Source organism: Marmota monax, unplaced genomic scaffold, assembly GCF_021218885.2.
Source record: "Marmota monax isolate L192 unplaced genomic scaffold, Marmota_monax_Labrador192_F-V1.1 WCK01_AAM20220418_F8-fsc00071, whole genome shotgun sequence".
NCBI classification, from domain to species: Eukaryota; Metazoa; Chordata; class Mammalia; order Rodentia; family Sciuridae; genus Marmota; species Marmota monax.
Window position 1 is genome coordinate 4,797,431 of NW_026695217.1, and position 19,374 is coordinate 4,816,804.

General features: G+C 42.2%; 1 protein-coding gene across 5 annotated transcripts in view; it reads right to left on the bottom strand.

Annotated features, from left to right (window-relative positions):
* The window catches only part of Ryr2 (ryanodine receptor 2), a 596,528-nt gene that overhangs the window by 181,199 nt on the left and 395,955 nt on the right, over window positions 1-19,374 (bottom strand). For all 5 annotated transcript variants that reach the window (XM_058575026.1, XM_058575025.1, XM_058575027.1 and 2 more), the window contains exons 36-38: window positions 18,071-18,297; window positions 6,003-6,798; window positions 4,166-4,366 (exon numbers count right to left, since the gene is read on the bottom strand). In XM_058575026.1, the coding sequence (XP_058431009.1) occupies window positions 4,166-4,366; window positions 6,003-6,798; window positions 18,071-18,297 (1,224 nt within the window). The remainder of the gene's footprint in view (window positions 1-4,165; window positions 4,367-6,002; window positions 6,799-18,070; window positions 18,298-19,374) is intronic.

Sequence of the window (19,374 nt, forward strand, 5' to 3'; positions counted from 1 at the left end):
AAGTAACTGGTTTTTGGATTCACTTTCTCCACAACTGTCTTGTTTTCAATTTCACTGACTTCTGTCCTGGTCTATATTCATGCCTATCTGGGTTCTGCCTGCTTTGTTTATTTTACTTTACTTGCTGTTTTCTAAATTCTTAAGAAGATGGCAACCTAGATTATTAATCTGAGTGTTTTCAAATGTAAGCACTGAGTGGCATATATTTCCCTCTGGGCACTGCTTTAGCTTGTCACAGATTTTTCTAAGTGATATTCTACTTTTTTTCAGTTCACTGTATTTTCAGATATTCTTTGAGACATCCTCCTCGACTCATTATTTAGAAGTGTACTTTTCACTTTTAAGGATTTGTAGATATACCTGAAATATTTGTGCTATTGATCTCTAAATGGATTCCAACAGGGTCAAACAATATTCTATGAGATTCCTTTTTTTTTTTTTTTTAAGTTGAGATTATTTGATAGCCCAGGATATCATCCATCACTGAAAATGTTTTATAGGCCCCTGAAAAGAGTGTGGCATCTGTGGCTGGGTGGAGTATTCTACCAAGGTCAACATCCATGGATGAGGTCAACCTCCATGACATGAGGTTCAGTCCTGGCTGCTCTTCCTGCCCAGCGGTGAAGGTGCTGGGGTCCCCATGGTAACTGTGGGCTAGGCCCCTTCTCCTTGCAGTTCCGTCAGTTCTGCCTCCACCTGCTCTGGGGATATGCAGCTCAATACATGACCCCTCTCTCCCTGACGAGCACCTCTTCATCACTGCATGATGTTCTGTCTCCAGATATTCTCTTTGCGCTGAAGTCTGCTCTCACCGCATGGCACTTGCTTTCATTTAATTAATATTTTTCATATTATCATTTTTCATTATTTTCCTTTCAACCTGTGGGGAGCCACACTGAGTGACCACACCTTCCAGTCCTGATGTACCACAGGGATCTGAAAGATCACTGTAGTCTGGCATGGTAGTGCCATGACTCATGGCTCAGTCTTTTCCCCACTCGGATAGCAAGGCCAGTCTTCTGAGTGGGCACACCCCTGGGTTCCTTTGTAATCCTACCCCTTTGCCCTGTTTGGGATAGAATGTTCCATGGAAATGCCCTTTGTGTGTCCCCTTCTCCTGCTCTGTCTCAATCTGTTGACAGCAGACATCAGTAATCAGACATCAACCCCCTGAAACCTGACCCCTTGCCTCATTTGAATGGCTTCTTCCCAAAAAAAGGGTTGCCTGCACTCACTCACTCTCTCTTTTTTCACAGACCCCAGTCAGAAAAGCCATCATAGAACTGAAAGAAAAAGGTATTTCTGTCTCTTGTGTGATTATTTCGTGTGGCCCAGTTCACCTGGAGTGACCCAGAGTGTTTTAGTCGTGGAACGTGACATCAACCTATCCACATCATTATATTTGAAGTGAGTTTAGACATTACAGACTTGGACTGACTTTTTAAAATTCACTCTAATTCCTTTTACATTGTAGGGATTGTTTATATTCACATAATTATTAGCAGGCTATGATTTAAGACTATCATTTTCCTTGCTGTTGTTTTGTCTGTGATGTATTTACCCCAACAGGCTGTGGGTAACTTGAGCAGTTTTTAGGATCCCTTTTGATTCTTCCATGTTATTTCTTAGTGTAGGTTTTATACGGCTTTTTTCTCCAAAATGTTAATGATACTATGTTTGCATAACTTATACAGACTACTAATATTAATATTTGACCAGTTTGAAGTGTAGAAATTCTCCTTTAATGTCCCTTTATTCTCCCCTAGTTACAATATGTAACTTAAAATTTTCTGACACATATATTGAGAACCACCCCCAACAGCTTCAGAACATCAGCTTCAATCCCAAATATAATTCAGAGAATTCCAGAGAAGGAAGGTGCATTTTTTACCCAGATACTAACCAACACTTTCCACTGTTCTTTATTCCTGATTTTCCAGATTTTCTTCCTCTGTCACTTCTGTCAAAGACCCTCCTTAGCCCTCTGCACCCTCCCACTTCTCCTCACTTGGGACTGTCCCTGTTTCCCTTTGCTCCTAAAGGGTCTACACATGAACTCGGGCTGACAGCTTTTCCTCTCGTACATGACAAACAGCACTGTGCCACCTCCCACTGGGCTGCATGCTGCCGGATGACAAGCTTGCTGTCACTAGAATTGTTTTTCCAACTGTAGGAAAAGTGTCATTTCTTTCAAGATCTTTGTTTAGTTTTCTGAAATTTTATTATGAGGTATCTAGATACAGAATTCTTTGGCTTTTCATGCCAAGGGTTTAATCAACTTCTTGAGTGCCCAGGTTCCTGTCTCTTAGTGAATCTGGAAGTTTCCATCCCCGCATCTTCGTTTATCTTTTGTGGTTCACCTTCTTCTGTCCTTCAGCAACTCCAGCATCTTGGTGGTAGGCCTTCAGTCTCTCCCACTGGCCTCTGAGGATCTGTTTTCTTGCTTTTCCTCAGATGGAGTCCTTTCTACTGGTCCCTCTCAGTTCATCGGCTCTTTCCTCTGCCCACTCCTGTCCACTGCTAAGCCCTTTCAATGAGGTTTTTATTTCAGCTGCTGTATGTTTCAGATCTGAAGTTTCTACTTGGTATCTTTTGCTTCTTTGCTGAGAATCCCATTGTTTTTTTTTTTCCATTTGGAAGCAATCTTGAGATAATTGCTCTCAAAGCTCTGTCATGATGTTGACATCTCAGTGTTGGTGTTTATTGTCTTTTTTCACGTAAGTCCTTCTAGTTCTTGGTATGATAAATTATTTTAATTGACATCTGAATAACACCAGGTGTACTATAAGTTCTGGGTCTCATTTAAGGCTGCCATAGCTGGCTTTCTCTGACACTATTCAGCAAAAAAATTTAGAGAAGGGGCCCCTGTTGCTGCAGGGGAGGGGTGGGAGTTCTAGTGAGGACACCAGCCCTGGAAAGGTCAGAGGGTGGCTGCCTGTCCTTCCCTGGCCTCTACTGACATTCTGGGAGGGGCTGGCCCTGCTATCACTCAGCAGGGATGGATGTCCAGCTCTCTCCTCTGGGGGCACCTTGTTATAGCCCTGTAAGTGGATGTTAGGGCTTCCCCACTCTGCTGGTCTGCTGAGTAGGGGTGGAGTGGGGGCAGCTTCTCTGTGGCTTTTGGCTACTGTGGTATAGCTATTATCTGAAGTTTTCGTCTTGCTCAGCTGCCCCTTTCCCGGTCCTTTGGCAGGTGGGAACAAGCTTATGTTAGGCTCTTCTTGTCTCTGCCCACTGGTGTTCTTGGTCGAAGGCTTCTTCAGCTCCATATCTGGAATGGATGAGGCAGAAGAAAATCCTGGGGACTCAACACCACACTGCTGCTGGGTCCCAGGTTCTATAGCCAGTGCCCTCCTTCTGCCTTGCATAGCCCTCTTAGATGCCCTATCCAGGGTAGTAGTTGTACTTAAAGGAAGAATAGGGAAAGGTACATGCAATCCATCTTTCCAGAAGCAGAAGTCTTCTAACAGTCCTTTAGTAGACAGTTCATCTGTGAGAGGGTAGACTAGTTCTCTGCTCAATAAATGCTGTTTCCCCAAAGAGATTACATTCTGTTGTGAAAAGAATGAATTCTGTCTTACTCGTAAACACTTTTGCTCTGAGGAAGACGTGGAAGCTGACATCTGTGTGCTATACTCTTTAGCCAGCCCCCCTCCATCCTGTGCCCTGGAATCTGCAGCATACACAGAGACCTGGATTTGGAGATGAGTCATCTGAGAAAGAACAACAAACAGGGTGGTCGAGCCTCCAGAAAGCAATGTGGAGAGACATTTGGCTCTTCTACAGGAGCCACACAGAAAGCACCTTTCCTGGAGTCCTAGCAGTCACAGGTTCCCGGCAGTAGGTTCCATGCCCACCAAGGTGCCCTCTATTCTAAGGCAGTGCCACTATCCGCAGAGCTTCAGACTCTGGCATATGTGCTTCTCAGAGAGTCTGGGGCATTCCTGATATCCATCAATAAGTCCCTCTTCTGTTTAGACTACCACGTAGATTCTTTTGGCAAAATTAAGAATATTGATTAAATTAACTTGGCTAGTTTGAACAGAATACAATAACAACCACAAGAAAATACTCTTGCAACTTATGACACATTTTTTCAATGTACAGATCCTGAATGCACTTAACTCCCAGGGAAAAAGGTAGCACGTGCATGTCCTTCCAGTACCTGCTCTTGAGGTGGTGATCTAAATTCCTTGGTTTTCCTGGCTGTGAGCGCAGCCGACATGTTTAAGGCTTGCATGACTTCGTTATATCGGAAACGCTGATTATCTTGGAGCTTAGCCACAAAGTCATCTGAAAAGGCTACGATGGCTTCTATCCGGTGCCGGACCTGGCAGTCACAGAGGTACTGGAGCAACAGGCACATCTGAGAAGACAATTAAAAAGTCACGTTTAACTCTAAGTCCTTCAAGAGTTGGAGGAGCCCAAGTTGCAGCCTGTTAAACATGCGCAGCTACCCCCTCTCCTCCCTTAAAGAAAGAATCCTAATTTTGTGTAGGTGGCAACATGCTCAGTCCTGGGGAAAAACATAATTTGTTTAGGCCCAAACAGCAAATACATCCCTATGGTGGACACTGAGTCTCTGAGCCCACTCTTGCAGTCACAGGTGGTATGGCCAGTGGACACAGACGGAGTGGCAGGCAAGGGGCCTTCCAGGAAAGTCCTCATCATGAGTACCAGAACAGAATGTTTCCCATAACTGGGCGATGACTTGAAACTGGAGAAGGAAGGCAGTAGCTAATGCACCTTAGAAGAAAACCACAGGCTGAGGGTCACAGAGCAGAGATACCACAGTCTGGGGTCCTGACGACATTCCCAAGTACCAGTTCTGGAACTGCAAAACAGCTGTATACACTAAGTACCAACTGGGACATATATACATGGTGGTGCCTAGGAGGACTTTAAACCCCTGCATGCCACCATCCACTCAGCCGGGTGTTATGGGAAGCCAAAAGGATGTGCAATTGGTAGCATGTGGTAGGCAGAAATGTGTCCAGGAGACACCTGCTTACTTTAGGAAAACAGCTGTATACACTAAGTACCAACTGGGACATATATACATGGTGGTGTCTAGGAGGATTTTAAACCCTTGCATGCCACCATCCACAGTATAACCATTTCTGTCAACTTTCTAAAGAGAACTCTCTGTCATTCTCTGAAGCTGCCCCAGGATCCGTCCCCTTCTTCACCTAAAGGAGCACCTTCCCCTGAGGTCTGCACCAGCGGGAATGCCTGCTGAGAGCACTTTCTCCCTACTTTCTCCCAGGAGCTGCCAGGACCTCCCCTGCCTCCGGACCTCTTGGGCTTCTGCTCCTGAGACTCCCTGCTGCTCTCTCCCTTGGCTCTGCTCAACTCCAACTCCTTCATTTGCTCTCAGTCTAAAAGTCACCATCCCCAGGAGACCTCCCCTCCCCTTTCTAATAATAATCCGAATTTTCATTCTTCTGGGAACCCATTCTTCTACTTCAGAGTATTTATGGACTGAGCTTCTGTAAGCAGGTGCAAGCCTATGTCCTGCTCTTAGGTTCAAGGGCACAGCCCAGAATAAGACTCCAGTTGATGCTGACCAAGGAGATGAGCTGAAAATCATGACAGAGAAGCAAACAACAAACTGATTCCAATGAACTACACACACACAGGCCTAAAGAAAAGACCCTTCATTCATCTTGATCAGTGCAAGTCAGGCTGAGTGAATTCCTCATAACACGACAGTCAGTGGGGAAAAGCCTTGCAATGTAAGAACAGCCACTTTGACTGGTGAGCTCATCTTCTAAGGTGGCAAGAAAGGAAGTAGGGGGAGGGGAGTTTAGTGAGTCCGATTTCAGGTATCCCAACATAAATGAAATACATCTACAGGAACAAGAGATACAAGGAAGCTGCTAAGACTTGGAGAAGAACGAGAAGTAATTTAACCTTGTGAAGAACTATGTACATGCACACAGAGGCAAACTGCAATAATACTTGGTAATTCTGAAACTGATGGGAGTCTTTCTTCTGATTACCTGCAGTTTGACGGGCTCAGGCAGCTTCATTTGGAGCAGGCCTTCCTGGGGTCTCTTGCCCCCTTCATCGCCTGCTCCCTCCAGCTTTGAGTCTTCTGCACTGAGCTCTTTCTCCAAGGTGTGGCCCTCCTCCTCTGGCGTGACAGCTTCCTTGAACACACTGGGCTCAATCAGCTGCAAGATGTGCTTCAGGTCCTCATTGTGGAAGACGCCCATGATCAGCAGGGTGTAGAACAGCTTGATGAGAGGCACAAAGAGGAATTCAGTGGTCCCCCCAACCGGGTCCCGAGCATGCAGGCTGCCCTCTTTAACCGCTTCCGTCAGCATCTGTATGGTTTTGGCCTTCAGGATGTCCAGTGGGAACTCTGGACTGTACTGGTAAAATTCATTACTAATGCTCACAAAACTTGGGGAGGAGAACTGCATCCGGGGCCGGAGGGAAGTGCTGAGGCCAATCCCAGGGAGGCCGTGCTTCTTGTTCTCGTCGGGGAAGAGAGTGATGCTCTTTGTCTCCTCAGTCATGGGGACGATGAACTCGTTGTTCATCATGAGCCTGGCCGTGGCATAGGAGCTCAGGTGAATGTCGATCAGCAGGTCATAGTAGCCAGCGCGCAGCAACCCGGGCATGTACTTGTTCTCGATGGCGTAGAGTAGCTGAGGCTCGTCCACGTGGCTGCACAGGGCGTGGGCCACCCGGTGGTTGCCAAGAGCACAGACAGCAGAGTACAGCCGCAGAGTGTGGTAGTGAAATTTCAGCAGCTCCTCCTGCTCTGTCAGCTCCAGTATGTCCACAGACCTGAGGCAGGGTGAGAGGAGGGATAGCACCATTAGGAATGGGCCACTGAAAGAGAGCCGTTAGGAAAATCAAAGAGGATGGGAATAGACGCCATTTTCTTTTAATTTTCTGTGGCATATTTAGTGGCTGCATAATAGGCTTTTAAAAATCACTTCTCTAAGTTTTCTTCCACCCAGAATTTGACACTGAAAACTGCCAAATGCTACTTCATCTAAGATCTTCCCTGTCCTCCACAACATCCAGGGCACCTCTTCTAGGCATGTGAGTTTCAACCTACACCTGGAACCTGCCCTTTTCAGAATCTAAACACTCTCTGGGAAATCCTGAATCTCCTTTTCCAAAAGGCTAACCTGGCACAAGAAGCCAGAAAGTTTTGCCTGGACCATGCTGCCCTCCTCTCAGCACTACCATTAGGCTGTCAGAATGACCAGTCAGATGTAGGTGGACGGCATGCTAATTCCACTGGCATGAACTACCCCCACAGGCATCCCTCACAGACCCACACGTCTTCTCAGCTGCCCATGTTTCCACCCAGGCCTGTGAAACTCATGAAACAAGCACTATGCATGGAGTTTTCTACTTGGCAAAACAAGAGGGCACTTCCAACTTCTACTGGAGTGAGAGTTCACATTGAGCTCTTAATCCAGGTCACTGTGCTTCCACTAAAGCTTATGGCTAGGCTACTCCTTTCAGAACATGTAGCTTCCTTAGATGTGGTGATGTGTTCAAAGCTACTTAATTACATAGATTATTCATGGGTGATACTGCAGCATTAAGAGTAGAAATTTGAGAGGCAGGGGTTGTGGCTCACTGGTAGAGCACTCGCCTAGCGTGTATGAGGCACTGGGTTCAATCCTCAGCACCACATAAAGATAAATAAATAAAGGTATTGTGTCCACCTACAACTAAAAAATATATTTCTTTAAAAAAAGTATAGAAATGTGATATAATCAAAGGAATTTCATTCATCTAGCAGAGTGTTCTGAGTACTTCTCTCCCTGAAATCAGGGACGCGTGTATGCTGTTGACTATTTCTCTAGTACCTTAGATATGCCTGGCACACAGCAGATGCTAAAGGACACAGCACGTGTTAAAGGAAGATCTGCCTGAGCTTTGTCCCTGTGTTAAGGGGCTCCATCATCCTGGCCATGCCTGCTGACACTACCTCTGCATTTCAAGTCATAGGAGTTCAGTTGAAAGCCTTCAGTGGCTTCATGGTGCAATTCCGGATCCACTTCCTGACTCTTAGAACCAGAGGCTTCATGATTAAAAACCAAAATCAAATGACAACTTGCTCCATGGGACACCTAAGCTACCAGAAAACCACAAAATTCTGGGACCCACAGCTAGTACCTAGTTCTTAGGAAAGAAAAATTGATCAAGCTCCCCCAACCCACCAAGAATTATAGTAGCCCAGGTGCTGGCTGGCTCTTAAAGTCCCCAGAGGACTGTCCTAGAGCTCAGACTGGCCAATGGTCAAAACACAGATCTGTTCATCACATCAACCCAGCACAGCTGCACTCCAGGTCCTCCCTTGGAGCACAGCTGAGTCTAATAATTTCTCTCAAGATCCTTGATAGAAACAATATATGAACACTACTTGCCCACACCATTCCATTCATTCTCTCAACCTCATTCCCCTGTTATTCACTTAATGACCCCAGGTTCCAGTCTTTAAAGGAGTTCTCTTCCCTACCTGTCTTTGAAGGCAAGCGCCATATCTGTTTTGTTCATTATTTTATACTCAGTTCCAAGAACATAGCAGGAGTTAATATCTATCTGAGGCATAAATATGAAGGAAATCTGAAAGATATGCCACTCATATATTTCTCATAACTTTTACACTATTTTAATCAAGGATATCAAAGAACATACTTGGACTAAATTATATGTTTATGAACTATGACTTAAGCTGATGTGGTAAAAGAAATAGCACATTATTTTATTTAATGACAATTACAATATATCACTTAGTACTTCTCTAGCACATGCTCAAGATTATATTATTGTCATCTTCTCCTTTTCCTTCTTTTCTACAGCCAGAGTCATCTTGCCAGCCCTATTCTGGGTTTGAGCATAGAACTTGTTTGGGTCAATAAAATGCAAGTTGACCACTTCTGTACAATGTGTCAAAACGCATTTCTACTGTCTTGTATAACTAATTAGAACAAATTTTAAAATTTTTTTTAAATGTAAGTGGACTTAATATGTGATATGTGAACACAGTATATACCAAATAGAAACTCTTAAAGGCCTGGAAGTTTTTGTGAGTCATTTTGCATATCAATCCTGGGTTGGGGCAGAAAGGCATATGGTCACACCACAGTATACCCCCCATCTGGAGCAGAGTTGTAGGGGACCTATGACCTGTGCAATATGAGAAAGAGATATGTCGCACATTGTTGACATTTTGGGGAGTAGTTTGTTAATATAGTACAATTCATCATACTCATTAACAGTCCCCAGTGGAGAAATTCTTTCATATCTTGATATATCATTTACATATTTATCCAGTATCACTGAGTGCATTATGTATTAAGCACTGCACACAAATGATGTATTGGGGAATAGGACACATAAGACTCTTGCCCACAGGTAACTGACTATCTAGTAGAGGAGGCAAAACTGTCCCCTCCCAAGAGTAAATTAAACTATTAACTGAGACATGTTAAGAAGAAGCAAAGTAGGGTTGGGGCTGGGGCTCAGTGGTAGAGCACTTGCCTGGCATGTGTGAGGTCCTGGGTTCAATTTTCAGCACCAAATACAAATAAGTAAATAAAGGTCTATCAATGACTAAAAAAAAAACTAAAAAAAAAATAAGTAGTAAAGTGGACTCTCATGCCACAGTCCCACACTTTCCAGGAGGCACCCTGTCACTGGGCCATCAGAGGAAGATTCCTCCCCATCACCATTGGTACCTTCCTTCTGGAATGTGAATTTTGAAATGCATCAGGGTTTTTCTTTGGCTCTAGGAAGCACAAAACCCACAGAGACCTCACCACCAGCTCCAGCGAGTCGTGGTGTGAACCACCATGCAGTTGTCTACACCAGGTTGGCCATTTTTCTACACTTTTCTTCTCTGCAAATGGATTCCAACTACTCATTTATGCATTCATGTTTCATGTATGTTAGAAAACTACTTCAAATCCTTTACGATCTCTAATAAAAATTTATCTATTTACTTACATATATATTTATCACAGGAAATTAATATAAATTATGCATTATTAAGATGGAGGCATGTGGAGAGCAGTGACTTGGATCATGGCCTCTGACTGCCTTGGATCATGGCCTCTGACTGCCTCATGACTCTGTTTGCACTGGGAACATTCTGGGCAAAAGTGCAGGTCAAGATTGCCCAGTTGTTATGGTTATGCCCAGCCTGAGGTGGCTCTGTGCAAGAGCACAGAATTATATCAGTCTGGAATTTGAGCTGAGGCACCAGCTACATCCCTGGGATGGAGAATTCTGAGCATAACAAAATAACCCTAATGTCTCACCAGTGCAACATTCTTCAGTCAGCCTGCTTTGCAGAACCTTTCCCACAAATAACCTTTTGATGATAAAAACCTATATAATAAATGTGCTGAGATAGCTCTGGGTCACTGTTACTCCATAAGAGGACAGTGCCCCACCTGGTCCCTGCCTTCTCTATGTGTGTGTTCATCTTTTCTCAATTCCCCCATTACCCTTTGACAGTCTGTGAATTAACAGCTACAGCAGAGCAGGCCATGGTAGTTGGCACCTGAACAGGGATCGGACACAGGGGAACAGTGATTAGATGAGGGGATGCTTCTGAGGAAGTGTCAGATAAAGAAAGGTGAGGAGCAAGTTTATACCTGGTGTAAACAAAGGCCATGCCGGATTCAAAGAAAGGAATCTCTATGTAAGCGTAAAAGGAAAAAATAATTAAAATGCTCTATGTATGAGGTTTTGCTTCTCAAGCTCAAAACAGCAGCTTTTCTTGCTTCTCAGCTTCTGCCAGATAGATCTCAATCTCGATCTCCTGATCTCTGGATCTCTCTCTCCTGGACTTGCATTTAAAATGTAAATTGAAGGACAGATCACCCCAATTGGAGGAAGGGCCCAGGCACCGCCCACACCTGCATGGTAGGCAGACCCACGACCTGGAGAACAGGCCCAGCGACTCGCCTGAGCGGTAGACAGACTTCCCCAGTTGGAGGAGCCCAGCCTCCCGCCAGTGAGGTAGACAGACCACTCCAACTGGAGGAGGGGCCCTGCCGCCGGCCCGAGCGGTCACCTGACCAAGCTCTTGACAAACATAAGGTTTCCCCAACACCCCCACCTTATCAAATACCTTATGAGAAAAACTGATGGAACTCATCTTGGAAAATCCCACCCACCCTTAAAACCCACCAACTGGTTGACTGGCATGGCTACCAGTGCGGTTCTGCAACGGATCAGGCACCTGGTTTACATCTCAGAGTAGAGAGGCCACAGGTGGAAGCTCAAGTCCTCTCACACTGACTACCACCACCATCCTGAACCCAGAGACTCAAGCTAGGAACAGACAACGCCACCAACTGGAAGTAATGAAAACAGAGTTCTGAGAGACATTTTTTTCTTTTTTTCTTTCTTTTTCTCTCTTCTCTCTCTCTTTTCAGCCATTCACCCAGTCTCCTATACCCTTCCCCCTTGGGTCTTCGCAACCTCAACATATGTGAAACCAAAAATTGTACATGAAAAAGGTCTTTAACAACTGAATCACCAGAATAATATGCTATAGAAGAATTGCATATGCCCCAACTCACTTCCCCCTTTTTATTCCTTTTCTTTTTTCTCGTATTTTCTTTTTCCCGCTCTCTTTTTTCTCTCCCTTTCCTTGTTATCTGTTTTCATCCCTCTTACTCCCTTTATCCCACTTACAACCCCCTAAATTTTACTATTCATAAGTAGGGTAATCTTATAAATACAGATAAGAATTTGAATCTATACATTCTTCCATAAATTACTCATCTATTGGTTAGAGCTCTTCAAAAGTTACTAAGTTAGATTAACCCCATAACCTCACTCCTTTCCCCATAAACATAACATCCTACACCTGAAATCCAGTTTTCTTCAAGCTACCAGAAATGGTATGCCTTTCATGAAACTAATGACTATATTTGTAAACGATAATCGAAACCAACATTTGTAGACATAGAGTCTAGCTATAAATGTAGTAATAAGGAAAACGTGTGCTTAGAGGATGTACTATTGATATTGAGAACTGTTAACATTGTCTTTCTCCACAAAAGGGAGACTTTGCAACTATACAAGAGCAATATAAATATATAGGGGGAAAATTCAATAACACAACAGTTTCACCAAGCAGATAGAAACACGAGCAGTATGAAAAGACAAGGAAAGAAAGGACCACAAGCAATGCAGGTCAACTCAACTTTAGAAGAGGTAATATCTGCAAGCAGATGGAATGTCAGATAAAGAATTCAGGATATACATGCTTCAGATGATCTGGAGTATCAAGGAAGACATTAGACAGCAAAATCAGACAATGAAAGATCACTTCGACAATGAATTACATAAACAGACCCATGAAACAAAAGATCAACTATACAGGGAGATAGAGGTTATAAAAAACAAACAAACAGAAATCCTAGAAATGCAGGAAGCAATAAACCAACTTAAAAACTCAAATGAGAATACTACCAGCAGAATAGAACACTTAGAAGACAGAACATCAGACAATGAAGACAAAGTATTTCAACTTGAAAAGAACATAGAAAGCTCAGCGAGACTGTTAAAAAACCATGAGCAGAACATCTAAAAAATATGGGATAACATAAAGAGACCAAACTTAAGAGTCATTGGGATACAGGAAGGTATAGAGCTCCAAACCAAAGGAATGAGCAATCTGTTCAACGAAATAATACGAGAAAACTTCCCAGACTTGAAGAATGAGACAAAATCCCAAATCCTAGAAGCCTACAGGACGCCGAATGTGCAAAATCATAAGAGATCCACACCTAGACACATTATAATGAAGATGCCCAACATACAGAATAAGGAGAGAATTTTAAAAGCTACAAGAGAAAGGAAGCAGATTACATTTAGGGGTAAGCCAATCAGGATAACAGCTGATCTTTCAACACAGACTCTGAAAGCTAGAAGATCCTGGAACAACATATTTCAAACGCTGAAAGAAAATGGGTTCCAACCAAGAATTGTGTATCCAGCGAAATTAAGCTTCAGGATGGAAGATGAAATTAAAACCTTCCACGATAAACAAAAGTTAGAACAATTTGCAGCTAAAAAACCATCTCTTCAAAACATCCTCGGCAAAACATTACAGGAAGAGGAAATGGAACATAACAATGAAAACCAACAGTGAGAGGTAGTACAGTAAAGGGAAAAAATAATCAAAGAGGAAAAACAAACCATGTTAAGTAACATAAATAAACAAATATGGCTGGAAGAACAATCCATATCTCATTAATAACCCTAAATGTTAATGGCTTAAACTCACCAATTAAGAGACACAGGCTAGTAAAATGGATCAAAAAAAAAGATCCAACAACATGCTGCCTACAGGAGACTCATTTGATAGGAAAAGACATACATAGACTGAAGGTGAAAGGTTGGGAAAAATCATATCACTCATATGGACTTCGGAAACAAGCAGGAGTGTCCATACTCATATCAAATAAAATAGATTTCAAGCCAAAGTTAATCAAAAGGGATAAAGAGGGACACTACATACTGCTCAAGGGAACCATACACCAACAAGACATAACAATCATAAATATATATGCCCCAAACAATGGTGCAGCTATGTTCATCAAACAAACTCTTCTCAAGTTCAAGAGTCTAATAGACCACCATACAATAATCATGGGAGACTTCAACACACCTCTCTCGCCACTGGACAGATCTTCCAAACAAAAGTTGAATAAAGAAACTATAGAACTCAATAATACAATTAATTACCTAGACTTAATTGACATATATAGAATATACCACCCAACATCAAGCAGTTACACTTTTTTCTCAGCAGCACATGGATCCTTCTCAAAAATAGATCATATATTATGTCACAGGGCAACTCTTAGACATTATAAAGGAGTAGAGATAATACCATGCATCTTATCTGATCATAATGGAATGAAACTGGAAATCAATGATAAAAGAAGGAAGGAAAAATCATGCATCACTTGGAGAATGAACAATAGGTTACTGAATGATCAATGGGTTATTGAAGACATCAAGGAGGAAATTAAAAAATTCTTAGAGATAAATGAAAACACAGACACAACATATCGGAATCTATGGGACACAATGAAATCAGTTCTAAGAGGAAAATTCATTGCTTGGAGTTCATTCCTTAAAAAAAGGAAAAAACAACAAATAAATGATCTCATACTTCATCTCAAAATCCTTGAAAAAGAAGAGCAAAACAACAGCAAAAGAAGTAGAAGGCAAGAAATAATTAAAATTAGAGCTGAAATCAATGAAATCGAAACAAAAGAAACAATTGAAAAAACTGACAAAACTAAAAGTTGGTTCTTTGAAAAAATAAATAAGATCGACAGACCCTTAGCCATGCTAACGAAGAGAGGAGAGAGAACTCAAATTACTAGCATACGAGATAAAAAAGGCAATATCAAAACAGACACTTCAGAAATACAGAAGATAATCAAAAATTATTTTGAATCCTTATATTCCAATAAAATAGAAGATAGTGAAGGCATCGATAAATTTCTTAAGTCATATGATTGGCCCAGATTGAGTCAGGAGGATAGAGACAACCTAAACAGACCAATATCAATTGAGGAAATAGAGGAAGCCATCAAAAGACTACCAACTAAGAAAAGCCCAGGACCAGATGGGTATACAGCAGAGTTTTACAAAACCTTTAAAGAGGAACTAATACCAATACTTTTCAAGCTATTTCAGGAAATAGAAAAAGAAGGAGAACTTCCAAATTCATTCTACGAGGCCAACATCACCCTGATTCCTAAACCAGACAAAGACACTTCAAGGAAAGAAAACTACAGACCAATATCTCTAAAGAACCTAGATGCAAAAATCCTCAATAAAATTCTGGCAAATCAGATACAAAAACATATGAAAAAAATTGTGCACCATGATCAAGTAGGTTTCATCCCTGGGATGCAAGGCTGATTCAATATACGGAAATCAATAAATGTTATTCACCACATCAATAGACTTAAAGATAAGAACCATATGATCATCTCGATAGATGCGGAAAAAGCATTTGACAAAGTACAGCATCCCTTTATGTTCAAAACTCTAGAAAAACTAGGGATAACAGGAACATACCTCAATATTGTAAAAGCTATCTATGCTAAGCCTCAGGCTAGCATCATTCTGAATGGAGAAAAATTGAAGGCATTCCCTCTAAAATCTGGAACAAGACAGGGATGCCCTCTCTCACCACTTCTGTTCAACATAGTTCTCGAAACACTGGCCAGAGCAATTAGACGAAAGAAATTAAAGGCATAAAAATAGGATAAGAAGAACTTAAATTATCACTATTTGCGGAAAACATGATTCTATACCTAGCAGACCCAAAATGGTCTACAAAGAAACTATTAGAGCTAAAAAATGAATTCAGCAAAGTGGCAGGATATAAAATTAACACACATAAATCCAAGGCATTCCTGTATATCAGCGACAAATCTTCTGAAATGGAAATGAGGACAACCACTCCATTCACAATATCCTCAAAAAAAATAAAATACTTGGGGATCAACCTAACAAAAGAGGTGAAAGACTTATACAATGAAAACTGCAGAACCCTAAAGAGAGAAATAGAAGAAGATCTTAGAAGATGGAAAAATATACCCTGTTCATGGATAGGCAGAACTAACATCATCAAAATGGCGATATTACCAAAAGTTCTCTATAGGTTCAATGCAATGCCAATCAAAATCCCAACGGCATTTCTTGTAGAAATAGATAAAGCAATCATGAAGTTCATATGGAAAAACAAAATACCTAGAATAGCAAAAACAACTCTAAGCAGGAAGTGTGAAACTGGCGTTATAGCGATACCAGACTTCAAACTATACTACAGAGCAATAGTAACCAAAACAGGCGGGTGGACCAATGGTACAGAATAGAGGACACAGAGACCAATCCACAAAATTACAACTATCTTATATTTGATAAAGGGGCTAAAAGCATGCAATGGAGGAAGGATAGCATCTTCAACAAATGGTGCTGGGAAAACTGGAAATCCATATGCAACAAAATGAAACTGAATCCCTTTCTCTCGCCATGCACAAAAGTGAATTCAAAATGGATCAAGGAGCTTGATATCAAATCAGAGACGCGCCGTCTGATAGAAGAAAAAGTTGGCTACGATCTACATACTGTGGGGTCGGGCTCCAAATTCCTCAATAGGACACCCATAGCACAAGAGTTAATAACTAGAATCAACAAATGGGACTTACTCAAACTAAAAAGTTTTTTCTTAGCAAGAGAAACAATAAGAGAGGTAAATAGGGAGCCTACATCCTGGGAACAAATCTTTACTCCTCATACTTCAGATAGAGCCCTAATATCCAGAGTATACAAAGAACTGAAGAAATTAAGCAATAAGATAACAAATAACCCAATCAACAAATGGGCCAAGGACCTGAACAGACACTTCTCAGAGGAAGATATACAATCAATCAACAAGTACATGAAAAAATGCTCACCATTTCTAGCAGTCAGAGAAATGCAAATCAAAACCACCCTAAGATACCATCTCACTCCAGTAAGATTGGCAGCCATTATGAAGTCAAACAACAACAAGTGCTGGCGAGGATGTGGGGAAAAGGGTACACTTGTACATTGCTGGTGGGACTGCAAATTGGTGCAGCCAATTTGGAAAGCAGTATGGAGATTCCTTGGAAAGCTGGGAATGGAACCACCATTTGACCCAGCTATTCCCCTTCTCGGACTATTCCCTAAAGACATAAAAAGAGCATACTACTGGGACACTGCTACATCGATTTTCATAGCAGCACAATTCACAATAGCTAGACTGTGGAACCAACCTAGATGCCCTTCAATAGATGAATGGATAAAAAAAAATGTGGCATTTATACACAATGGAGTATTACTCTGCATTAAAAAATGACAAAATCATGGAATTTGCAGGGAAATGGATGGCATTAGAGCAGATTATGCTAAGTGAAGCTAGCCAATCCCTAAAAAACAAATGCCAAATGTCTTCTTTGATATAAGGAGAGCAACTAAGAACAGAGTAGGGAGGAAGAGCATGAGAAGAAGATTAACATTAAATAGGGACGACAGGTGGGAGGGAAAGGGAGAGAGAAGGGATATTGCATGGAAATGGAAGGAGACCCTCATTGTTTTACAAAATTACATATAAGAGGAAGTGAGGGGAAAGGGAAAAAAACAAGGGGGAGAAATGAATTACAGTAGATGGGGTAGGGAGAGAAGATGGGAGGGGAAGGGAGGGAAGGGTGGATAGTAGAGGATAGGAAAGGCATCAGAATACAACAGACACTAGTATGGCAGTATGTAAAAAAGTGGATGTGCTGCTATGAACATCGATGTAGCAGTATCCCTGTAGTACGCTCTTTTAAGGTCTTCAGGGAATAGTCCAAGAAGGGGAATAGCTGGGTCAAATGGTGGTTCCATTCGCAGCTTTCCCAGGAATCTTGGTTAAAAGCATAGATTTAGATCCTTATTAATAATATGGCTGCTAAAGTGAAATCTCTACAATTAACTCACAGTCATATGGAAAAACTGAAAATCATGATGAAGCTACGTTTGGGTTTTTATCATGCCTTGTCATTACTAATCCTGTCTAGAACACACACAAATCATTCTGAAAGGGCTCACAACACTGTCACACCTTTCTTTCATCAAGGACTCTCGGCCTCAGCTCTTCACATCTATAAACTAAAGAGCTGAACTAAGTGATTCCTGATTCCACCTTCAATCTCTCACAACTCTGATCTCATCACTCTGCTAAGTCCTGAGTCACACTGCACGTGCACTGTCTGAAATGCAGATGACAATACTGCTATGTTGTCTCAAGGTAAAAGAAGAGGGAAGGACAGAGCCGGACACTACCAGTTGCATTTGCAACTCAAGTATCATTTTTTATATATAACAAAGTGAGCAGGAAACAGATTAAAACCTGAATCATGATTTCAATGCCAACCAGACTGTTCAAACCTCAGTCTGTTCCCTGGAGCCACCTCTGAACCCTGGGCCCAAGTCTGATTACAGCCTCCCAATAGGACAGTGAAGGATGTGCAGGGCTGACCTGTTCTCCTCGGGGATGTGGAGAGACATGAACTGCAGAGGATCCAGACACTGCACCAGCCAGCCTTGGCGCTCGCTTATCCGTGAGACGTCCACCTTCAAAAACTGGTTGGGCATCCTGCTCCACAGGACATGTGACAGGAACTGCACATGGAGACGCGGTGGGCACTGGGGCACAGGGTTCTTGTGCTCACTCTTGAATAATCCCGCAGAGAGAGGCATCACGTTCTAGGGGATGGGGAAGCAGAGAGGGGTGAATTTACAAAATATCCCTTAGAGCTGCAAAAGCAATGGCCTATCACCCTCTGTCCCTCATCACACTCTCTACCTTAACCCACTCCCTCTGATACTATATACCAGTGGCAGTCCAACAGATAAATCCAACTATCAACCAAGAAAATGGAATTAATTTGGTATTAAACAAGAATTTATTTCGCATCTACCTCCAAAAAATGCAGCTTTGGCCAATCTTAGGGAAAGAAAGGTCTTGCCTTTGCTCAAAGATCATTTTTCCACTTAGATCCTGACACATCCCTGCTTTCCTCTTCTGAGACTACACGCAAATATCGACCTCCCATCTCTGCAGGACCTTCCACCTATTCCTCTCTAGAGAGCTCCTACCACATGCTTGAGGTGCCTTGTCTTTAAAGTCCTTTCCTATCTCCTTCTACAAATGAGAAAAAAAATCCAGGCCCTGTTTTGGGTACTGAGAACATTCCAATGAACATAATAAATAAAAACTCTGCCCTCATACAGCTTTTTTATTTTTGTTTTTTATCTTGTGGCAGTGGCAGTCAAACCTAGGGCCTTGCATTAGCTCAGGGAGTGTTCGACCACTGAGATACATGCCCAGGCCCAGCTTCCATTTTTCTTGTTGGAGATATAAAATAAACAAAATCAACAATAAACTAAGTAGTATGTTAGAAGAGATATCATGGCATGGGGGTGGGAAGCAAACCAGAATAGAGAAATCAGAACATAAGTCAGCAATTATAAACCAACAGAGAAGGAACATGTGGATATACGAGGCAGAAATTTCCATGCAGAGGAAATATGCAGGGCAAAGAACTTGCAGAGGAAGTATGAGGAGGAGCTTTGGGGCCAGTGTGCTAGGGCACAGGAAAGGAAGTCAGAGAGGCAATGTACGTCAGGTCTCTTCAGGGACTCCACAGCCAGGTTTCATTCTCAAGGAACCAGGGCTTCCAGGGCTCTTGGCAGTGCACTGATCTGACCTGACTTGTGTTTTTAAGCAGTGAGAGTCATTCAGTTGCATGGCAAGAATATGGGCAAAGTAACCAATGTGAT